The 11,410-nt window shown below is 34.6% G+C and overlaps 1 protein-coding gene across 1 annotated transcript in view; it reads left to right on the forward strand.

The window, feature by feature from the left end:
* Positions 1-5,828: 5,828 nt before the first annotated feature.
* LOC309501384 (uncharacterized protein) overlaps positions 5,829-11,410 on the forward strand; it is a 32,897-nt gene continuing 27,315 nt past the window's right edge. Inside the window, exon 1 of the mRNA XM_082173442.1 lies at positions 5,829-6,206. Within this exon, the coding sequence (XP_082029568.1) occupies positions 6,006-6,206 (201 nt within the window). The 5' untranslated portion in view covers positions 5,829-6,005. The remainder of the gene's footprint in view (positions 6,207-11,410) is intronic.

The raw sequence follows: 11,410 nt of genomic DNA on the forward strand, positions 1-11,410 counted from the left end.
TCCCCACTCAATAAGTCACCTGGTCTAACTTGTTTTCCCTTACTACCTAGTTTTCTTGCTGCGCAGCATAACATGACAGACAAACTCTAGTAATTGTCCTTTAAATGCTTTTAATCATGGCCGGGAGAGTTTCTCGAGCAGTTCTCAGAGAAATATCACCCACATAGAATAATACATCAGGTTTTATAGGATAAAGACATGACACATAGAAACCAAATCACCTGCCTAACTCATGACTTTAATATTGTCACCTTCTATTAATATGAAGCTAGCCCCCTCCTTTTCACCCTCTGTTAGTGGCCTATGCAAGAAATATCTTGGAACACAGAAAAAACACAAGTAAAGGGTTAAGAGTTCTGTTGATTACTCAATATGTCATGGGACAGGATAGACAGTATATTTTTGATTTTGTTATAGTCAGCACTAGACAATTTTCCATAACTCAAATAGACAAGAACAGAACTTTTTGGTACAATGTGTCCCCAAGTGTTAGAATGTTAGACCTAGAAAGAGTAAAGGCTATGTGTTATTACTGTTAGAACCATGGTTAGTTTAAAATACAGTTTATTATCTTATTCTTTAATTTTTCTGTCACACTCTCTACCATTTTTCTCTATCACCTTAAATTGCTTTCAGGATCCGAAAAGCTGGGGATGGAGATGATGGGTAGGTGAGGTGAAAGGGTTAGTGGGATGAGTTAGTTTTCTCAATCATAGGTCCAGTACTCAGGGTTGCCAGGTGCCAGCAAGGTTTTCCAGCCCAAAACCTTGTCAAAAACCGTGAGAATGCACAAAAAAAGCCCCATTTTTTTTTTGCCTTGTTTCTCGTTTAAACACATTGAAATCATTAACAAGCTTTAAAATTACCCATTTTTCGACTTAGCCTATTTGATTTTAGAAACCATATTCAATCAAATGAACGCAAAAGTAGGCTACACTGACTTCAGTCAGACTATTCTACTATTAAACTACAAGCTTATGTTATGGAAAATAATGCGATAAACTTAGGCTATCAATGAGTTTGTTTATTGTCAATAAAAGTCGCTTGGAACAAAAGCATTCAGTAACATAAAAACATTGAGTGGATATATGGACATAAAAAAAATAACCCACTTTAACATTTCAATTATTTCAAATAGCAACATGAAACATGCATATTCTTAGAAAAAAAAAAAAAAAAAAAATCGATTCACCTAGGTATCGCGATTTTAAAATCGATTTTTTTATTAGAGAATATTACCGATATTAATTCAAATTGAATTGCTTTGTTTTTGCCCTTGTTTATAGATAAGGTTGACAGAAGTTATCCACTTTCATTCCAACAGAGGATGAAATGTGTCATTATAGAGCTGCACGATTCATCTTTAAAAGACTGTGATCTCGATTCAAACACCCACGCGATCTTCTTCCATTTCGTCTGTCTATTAAACCTTTGGCAACATCATATCGCAACATTCAAATCTGTGTTGGCGCTGCCGCTGACCCGGAGAGAGTTGTCATGAAACTGCAGTGTCAGTCATCTAGCTAAGTCTGAAAACCCTGCGAGTGTGTTGTTTGTTTGAGGGGTGCCGGTGTGACGTGACGTGAACTGAAGGTAGTGGGAGGGAGTGTCTGTTGTGAGTTTATTTTTGCCCGCAAAATAGATTGCAAAACCGCCCAATTACTCTGCCAGTAATTTACTTTATTGTACTTTACAATACTTGTACTTCATATGATATACGTCTGTGTATGCAGTCTGCTAATGCTGAGTGGAAATTCACTGGCAAATAACTAAACTGAATATAGGCTGATAGGACAAGTACTACAACTTGTTTTTCAGAAACTGCATTTCCTTGAAAACTGTCTTTTTGTAGAAGCTTGACTGCTAGGAACAGAAGAGAAATTTTGAACACTTTGAGTACTTTTCCCATCCTAATATGGTAATAAGGTATGTGCGCATCCAAGACACCCCACACTAGGCGTATGGAAACTTATGGGTAGCGATATTCAATTTGAAATGTAATATGCAAAATGGCAATGTATTTCCGTATTTAAAATGTAAATTTGCAATACAAAATGTGCAACGTTTGGAATAAAATACTCATTCAAATTCAATAATATAATTTACATTTTCTATTTCCTACACTAGTTATACCATAATCTAAACGTATATTTTGACGTTTTATAAGTTGCCTGTTAACTGTCACTGGCCCATTTGCCATTGCATGTTTAAAACAATTATATCCTATACTTAACCTGATCTAATATGGACAAACAATATATTGTTGGAAAGCTCTAAGTGTGTATTTTTCATATTTGACCACTGTTTTGCAGGAAATATTATGTAGTGACAAACATTTATCAATTTGTGACAAGAGAAAGTAGCGAAAAAATCAAAACTATACCAGGAGTTGTGACCTTTGTTATGAAAAACCAATACATCTTACATTTAGCAGATGCTTTTGTCCAAAGTGACTTACAAATTAGGACTAAATTAAGCGAGTCATCGTGAAGAGGCAAAAAAACAACGCAAGAAGTGCTCAAAATACGAAGTTCAGTCATTGTTCAGAGTAGCATAAGCGAGGACATAAGGGAAAAGGAAAGGTAGGATATAAAGGAAAAGGAATTTTTTTTTATTTTTTTTTATGAGGATAAGTGCTCACGGAAGAGAAGGGTTTTCAGTAGTCTTTTGAATGTTGCCAGGGATTCTGCATTCCGGATGAGGGTGGGGAGAGCATTCCACCAGCATGGAACTGTGAATGAGAATGTTCAGGAAAGTGATTTTGTGGCTCTCTGTGATGGAACCACGAGACGTCGCTCGTTGACCGATCGTAGGTTTCTGGTTGAAACCTGACTTTGACAATCCAATCAAAAGCTAATTGCCTCCTGTTGCTAATCACATGTCCATCTGCAGTTTGAAAACTGCTGCTGAACGTTTGTCAACAGTGTACATAAAAGTAAACCTGCAACCAAACCTAGGAGCAAACATTTTATTTGCACTTCGACACTCCACACTTCATGGTCATGACATGGATCCAAAGAGACAGAAAACAACATTTTATACACTTTTAGAAGTTGTAGATGAGCTTTGCAAATCAGTCGGGAGGAGTCCAGTGATGACGAACCAGACATGCTTTTTCCAGAAGCAGAATTTTCAGATACCTCACTAAATCGGTAAGTTCATACATTTATACCATCTTTACTAATATGCAGTATGTTAGAAAGCAGTGTGTAAATTTGACATGATGTGTAATTATGTTTTATATTTAGTTTATTTTTTGCTAAGTTTATACATTTCATTTACAGTCATTACTAATGTATGTTATGGAACATACAAATGTGCATATAAATGTGGTGTGTATTATATTTATTCTCTTGAAATGCACTGCTAGTTTTTAATTTTTATATGCCAATATGTATTATGTTTATATATGCATATTATTGCATATTATAATAGGTGTCAAGACGATACTTCTGATGAGGACTGGACTGCTGAACAAACATGCCAATCATCATCATTGGAATCACTTACTTCAGCTGCTCCTAGTAATTTCGGAGACAGAGGGAGAGGGAGAGCCAGAACCAGACGGAGAAGCAGTGAAACAAGGAAAGGACGAGACAGAAGCAGTGAGAGAGGAGGAGAAAGAGAGAGAAGCATTGAGAGAGGAGGAGAAAGAAAGAGAAGCATTGAGAGAGGAGGAGAAAGAGAGAGAAGCATTGAAAGAAGAAGAGAAAGAGAGATAAGTAGTGAAAGAAGAGTAAGAGAGAGAAGCAGTGAGAGCAAAAGAAACGGAGACAGGAGGCGCATGCGCACGCGGCGACTAGCAGCTACGAAAATGTATTTATCCCCTCAGCTGTAAAGTTTTTAAACTCAAGGTAAATGTATTTATTGGGTGTGTATGTACGTGTTTGACATTGTTTTATGTGTGTGCTTGTATGCTGCAACCAAATTGCCTTCGAATAAAGATGAACTGAACTGAACTGAACTGAACTGAGAGAGAAGCAGTGAAATAAGAAGTGAAAGAGGAAGAGGAAGAAAAAGTGAGAGAGGAAGAGGAAGAGGAAGAAGTGACAGAGGAAGAGGAAGAAGCACCAAGAGAGGGACAGACAGAGGGTGTGGAAGACAGATCCAATCGGTTTCATCTGGCCCTGAAGATAGATGGCATACATCAGATGAGCCAGATATTTCACCACGTGAACCATTGTTTAGACCTGCTCGAAATCCTGGGCCTCAGATTATTTCAACAGAATCCTACAGTCCTCTGGAGCTATTTCAACTGTTCTTTTCATCGTCTGTTTGCCAGACCATAATACAAAATTCAAATGCTTACACTGAGCACCTGAATACCACTAGGAGACCAAGGCAACACATATGTCAGAAGGACTTGTTCTCCTTCATTGCAGTTGTCATCTACATGGGTCTGGTAAAGCTACCGGCAGTGACAGACTATTGGAATGGCTCCAGGCTTTATAGTATCAGCTTCCCAGCATCAGTCATGTCATGCAGAAAATTCAGTGCTACCTCTTCAGCACTTCACCTGAGTAATCCAAAAGTGGATGCTGAAAACTTAACACCTACAAAAAAGGTACACCTGCCTATGATCGCCTCTGCAAACTAAAGCCATTATATGATCAGCTTCGTGATGGATGCAAGAGCTACTTTCATCCACACCATAAAGATAAGCCAACAAAGTGGGGGTACAAGCTATTTGTACTTGCAGACTCAAGCCATGCCTATACCTGGGATTTTTTTCATTTATGAAGGCAAATCCCCCGTAGCTCAAAGTCAACAGAACAAAGGGCTGAGCTACGACTCAGTGATGGCTCTAGTAGATGAAAAAGTCTTGTGGTCAGGCTATACGTAGAAAATTTCTACACTAGCCCAATGCTTTTTAGGGATCTCCTTATGGGAAATGGACAGAAAAGACTGTTCCCATTCCTGCTGCAGTGTTGGACTACAATAAGTGAGTCAAACATTTGCCAACTCGCGAACCAGTTCTTTGTGTTTCGACAGGCAAAGAACCATTTCTCAGCCAGAAAAATTGGTTCCAAAGCGGCACCAACTCTTTGCTGGACTAGAACCGTTCTTTTACCACGTCATGCTTACGTTGGGGGCTGGGGGCGGGGTTATTGTTTGAAGTTGGCGCAGGCGTTTCTAGAAAAGCTAAGACGTAGCCTATGGCAACGTACACAGTGACGTAACGACGTCGTTCTCTGGGCTCTCTAGTCGGTGGAAAAACAAACAGGTTCTGAGAAGGTTCGCAAGTGGAACCAACTTTGAACCAGCACCAGTTCTGAACCAGTTCTTTTTTGGTGGAAAACGGGTCACAGTGTTCAAAGTTTCACTTCTGTTCCTAGCAGTCAAGTCTAGCTTCTCCAAAAGATAGTTTCAATATGTGCATGCAGTTTACACTATGCAGTTTTTTAAATTTAATTTCTTTCTTGAATGTCATTGTTAAAAATAGACCTACTGTAGCTGAAATTTTTGTGCTTATTTTTGATAAAGATAAAATAAATGTTTTTTTTGGTAATTATAAAACTCCATAAAAAAAATAAAAATAATACTCGTATCATGAAATAAGATTTTAGTCATCCAACCCCTATCCCAACCTGTTCACAATGGTGAAAGGTTAGCGAATGTTAACATGATTGATAATAATGTGTTTGTTGCAAACATCTCTGTAAGGACATTCACACTGGCATGTAATCATCATTATTATTTTTTTATAAAATAAAGAGGAGGGAATGATCAAAAAGCAGGGCAGGAACATGCTGGGCAAGTGATTTAAAAAAAAAAATTTTTTTAATTAATTTATAGAACAGTGAATTGTAAGTTCTGTCAAAATATTTAATTACTTTAACTGTTTTAGTTTTTTTGTCAAGGTATCGATTTGGTATATTAGTCAGGTATCATATCGAAATTATATTTTAGGTATCACGACAAAACTAGTTTACAAAGGACATTGAGACACCATATTTCCTAATGAGGTTCTTTTGACGATATACCAGTTGGAGTGACATTTGACAATGAAGGATACCATTTCTTTGATGGCATTTTGGAATGTGAGTCCACGTGAATGTGATGTGACTTGTTGCCTGCCCAATCACAGTGTTGCAAGGAGTAGCCCTGATACACTCTATAAAACCACAGTGTTTAATGTAAATGAACAGTGTCTAAACCTGAAGGGGACAAATCATTCTGGAGTAATATATAGTGGGGGAAAAAAGGTATGTTGCTTAAATTAAAATAGATTTTGTCAATTCTGTCCTCCAAACCAAACTTCAGATATTATAATTATTTGTAATGACTGCTAGGTAAACAAGTGAACACAAAAAAATATATATACTGGTTTTCAGACAAAAGTAACATATATAATGAATATTTTAACCACACCATCGAACTATGTTCCCGGGACACCAGTATTTTTCATAAATGTCAGGTCAGGCCAAGCTGTCAGGTGTGTTTTAAATGCTGTAATATACAATTAAATGAATTACAATATCTCTCGACCAAAACAAAATATTAATATTTCATAGTGTGCTTCATAACTGTATTGCAGATGATACCAGAAGTTAATACACATATGTTGTGGAAGATTGTTATATATAAATGATAATAATTTCTATTTCAGGTATATAAGGTATTGCTCTCAAATCATTGTCAATTGACAGCAGTTTCCTACAACTTACCCCATAAGGTGACTGTGCCTTATTAGATGTCAACTGAATCAAATAAGCTTTATTCCATTTTTTTTATGTTATTAAAAATTACGTTATAATTCAATATAGATGTACAGTAGTAACATTAAATCTTTTTTTTTATATGATGTGATTAATATTATATTTTTAAATATGATGGTTTCATTTGGTATGGTATCTCTAAGGTGACACCCAACTTGATATATGACATTTACAATCTGAATCTAACCATGTCATGTCAACAAATGGAAAAGTCTGCCAGCTATTTTTTATCATGTTAATTAGCAGGGTTGCCTTTTACCCCAAATACTATACTTAAAAAAAAAAATAGTTAAGACGCATGTCTCAGAATATATACAATAATTTTAGCAATCCTCGTTTGCTATGAAAAAAAACATCAAATATTAGATCATATTAGCATAGAATCAACTTTGCGCTGCTGCCCGCGATCACGTCAATGTTCAGCCAAATTTCCACGTGCATCATGAAAAGTGGATGTTTTGGAAAGTGTCGCGGCAAGTTTTTGTGCCACCTAGTTGTTTCGAGGAGAATTCAAAGGAGCTTTTATCCCTGTTGTACCCTATACATAAATTTTACATATTAGTCCCTTTGGAATGTGCACCAACCCAGTGACAGCTTTTGTAACTTTTTTCTGAGAGTGCAGCTCTTCTGTAAAGTCCGTACTAAGGAATTATCCAAACATTACATGGTTTGATTAATGAAAAACTTTATCACTAATCGATACATTTTCACCAGCATGGTGTAAAGATGATGTAACATGCTACTCTTCATGACTGAAGAAATCTTAAGACATGAGACATGAGACTGATTTAAATGTTACAATAATTTTTAACACTTTTAATATATATATCATTGGTGGTGGTTGAGGAGATTCGCTTGTTCTATGTAAAGCTCTTTAAGTGCTGAGAAAAGCGCTAAATAAATGTAATTAATTATTTTAATTTTTATTATTATATACTAATATATACTAATATATATATATATATATATATATACATACATATATACATATATACATACATATATACATATGTATATACATATACACACACACACACTACTGGTCAAAAGTTTTAGATCGGTAAGATTTGTTATGTTTTTAAAAGAAGTCTCTTCTACTCACCAAGGCTGCATTTATTTGCAGAAAAAAAAACAAAAAAAACAAAAAAAAACCAGTAATATTGTGAAATATTATGACAATTTAAAATGACTGTTTTCTATTTTAATATATTTTAAAATGTAATTTATTCCTCAGATGAAAGCTGAATTTTCAACATCATTACTCCAGTCTTCAGTGTCACATGATCCTTCAGAAATCTTTCTAATATGCTGATTTTATGCTCAAAAACATTATTATTTTCACTGTTGAAAACAGTTGTGTACAATTTTTTTTTTCAAAATTCTTTGATGAATAGAAATAATATTTTCTAACATTATAAATGTCTTTGATGTAACTTTTGATCAATTTAACTCATCCTTGATGAATAAAAGTATCGATTTATTTTATTTCTTTCCCCCAAAAATAAAAATAAAATTCTTACTGACCCCAAACTTTTGAAGGGTAGTGTTTAATTTTACAAAAGCTTTCCATTTCAGATAAATGCTGTTCTTTTGAACTTTCTATTCATCATAGCATCATGAAATAAAAATGTAAAAGACTGTTTTCAACATTGATAATAACCATAAATGTTTCTTGAGCATCAAATCATCATATTAGAATTATTTCTGAAGGATCATGTGACACTCAAGACTGGAGTAATGATGCTGAAAAATTCAGCTTTGATCACAGGAATAAATTACACAACTATATATTCACATAGAAAACAGCTGTTTTAAATTGTAATAATATTTCACAATATGAGTGTTTTTGGTTGTATTTTTAATCAAATAAATGCAGCCTTGGTGAACAGAAGATACTTATTTTAAAAACATTAAAAATCTTTACCGATCAATTTTTTGACCGGTAGTGTGTGTGTGTGTGTGTGTGTGTGTGTGTGTGTGTGTGATATATGTATATGTATATATATATATATATATATATATATCACTGATTCTTGAGAGTCAGGACAAAACACGTTTAAAAAAACTTTTTTTTTAAATACACACTATATCAATTAGAGTTATATGTTTCTGCAGAGAAAGGTCTTAGCTATTTAACCATGTAAAGGAACAGGTTCTAAATAAAAACACATTTTTAACAAATAAACATGTTTCCCTTTTGTGCTCAACTCCGTCAGACACACTAAAAAGTATACAATTTTAATTCTTCAAATCCAACAAGAATCTAAAGTTCTGAAGTATATTGTAATAGTATTTAGTTACTCTGATATGTAAAAAAAATACAATATATAAACTTAAGTTGTGATTTCACACTATTCTGAAAACTCAGATTTCTAAATATTTGCATTTTCAAACTTTGATTTTAATTTCAATATTGTAAAAACAAATTCCTTAAATAAATAAAACATAAGAGGATGTAGATCAGATGGTCCTTTATTACAAAAACAACATAAACTGAAGGAAGAATATTTTTTTTCCCCCAAAAATTTACAAAAACATACAAACATCCAACGCTGTTGACGAAGATCTGACGGTGTTGACGGAAAAACTGACGGTGTTGACGGAAAAACTGACGGTGTTGACGGAAAAAGTGACAGTGTTGACGGAAAAACTGACGGTGTTGACGGAAAACTGACGGTGTTGACGGAAAAAGTGACCGTGTTGACGGAAAAACTGACGGTGTTGACGGAAAATGTTTGAATGTTTTACCTCAGATTTGTGAAGTGTTCACCTGTTTGTCATGATATGTTCTGACAATAAAGAGTAGTTTAAAACCACAATTAACGCTCTGTTTTCTACAACTTTCACTTAGGAGCAAAAATCTGCCTTTAAACTTGAAAGACATTTATCGTGATAATTATCGATATCGACTGATATAAAAAAAAGATCGTGATAATTTTTTTTGGCCATATCGCCCAGCCCTACACTGGCTTCTCATTTCTCTATCTCTGTCTCTACATATATAAATATAGAGCATTGCCCCCCCTGGTGAAACGGGTAATTGCATTTTTTCACAAAAAAAATTGCATTGTTTAAAAAAAAAAATATATTATAAATATTTTAAATAACACAAAACAACTAAATGGTGGTAGGTAATACATCTGATTTCATATAGGCCTACTGCTTTAGTAAAAAAAAATCGGGGCTCTGGGTCATGTGACTTCACATCGAAAGCGACATTACGGCCAAGCTCTCACCCCTATGCTCTCACCTGAGACCATTATCGACGCATATGCAGGACGCAAAAAACGTCTGTTGCACTAGTCTGGACAATGTCTAGGTCTGTAAGTTTTATTTATCTGCCAAATAACTGCTTAAGCTGGAGAAACTCAACACACTGCTCTCAATATGCTGTTCAATATGTTTCAAAAGTGGAGAGTATTGTTCATTTTTCCCTCTCAAAATGTTTTTAATGTTTCATGAAGTACAACAAATGCGAAATATAACTTGTTTTTTAATCACTCTCATTGCCACAATGTGTTTTGAAAAAAGGAAAGAAAAACCTTAAAAATCTTTTCGTTTTGGTTGAAGATAATATTTTAACAGTGCAAAAGTGGTCCACATTTCATTGATCCTAATTGTGTCCGAACGAAGATGCGATGCAAAGTCAAGTGGTGAAGTTCTACCTCTTTACAAATATTGTATTGTTGTACTGTTTTTTCTTGGGTTAAAAATAAATATGTGTTTATTTAGCACGTTTGTTTTGTCCATACAGTATGTGCTAGTGCTGAGTTCCCCAATTGATAGGCCATGCAGGTCCCTATGGAAGCTTGTTTCCGCCACAAAATAAAACGTTTTAAAAGATAATTGCGACTTTTTATCTCACAATTGCGACATCTCGCAATTCTGACTTTATTTCTCAGAGATATAAAGTCAGAATTGCGTGAAATAAAGTTGCAATTGCGTGTTATAAAGTCAGAATTGCGTGAAATAAATTCGCAATTGCGTGTTATAAAGTCAGAATTCTGACTCTTTTTTTCTCGCAATTGCGACTTTTTCACGCAATTCTGACTTTATAACACGCAATTGCGACTTTATATCACGCAATTTTGACTTTATATCTCCCATTTTGCGACTTTATAGGGGTCGCAATTATTATTATTTATTTATTATTCAGTGGCGGAAACAAGCTTCTATAGGTCCCAGCTGCTACAATGATTTTTTTTTTTTTTTTTTTTTTTTTGCCCCCCCTGGCTCGAATGTCAAACTCCGCCTATGCCCACCTGCACAACTGGGATTTAAACCCTGCTAGTGTCTTCTGCTAGTTAGCAAAACATTAAAGAACCATATCAACTGTTAAATAACATATTCAAGATTAAAATAATATCAGATTTGTCTAATTTAAAATAAACACCAATAATAGAGATGGAAAATTAACATAAGTATGAAATTTACTTTTGCTATGGTTAAAAAAATGCTTTTCTCTATATAGTGTTGATATGGCAACTAATAAATACACTAAATTTCGTCATGCTAGTATTTTTTTTTCCTTCATTTATTTGGATGGGACAGTGCATATTAATGAACGTACAATGGAAGTTGATGTAAATACGCCGGATTTAGTACAATGCTAATTTCCATCTTCTTCAGCTTGTGTGGAAGTATCTAAAATAAGTGTGTTACAACTAGCTGAGCTCGCTGAGCATCATCTT

This window comes from Leuciscus leuciscus (genome assembly GCF_965113295.1).
Source record: "Leuciscus leuciscus genome assembly, chromosome: 6".
NCBI lineage: Eukaryota > Metazoa > Chordata > Actinopteri > Cypriniformes > Leuciscidae > Leuciscus > Leuciscus leuciscus.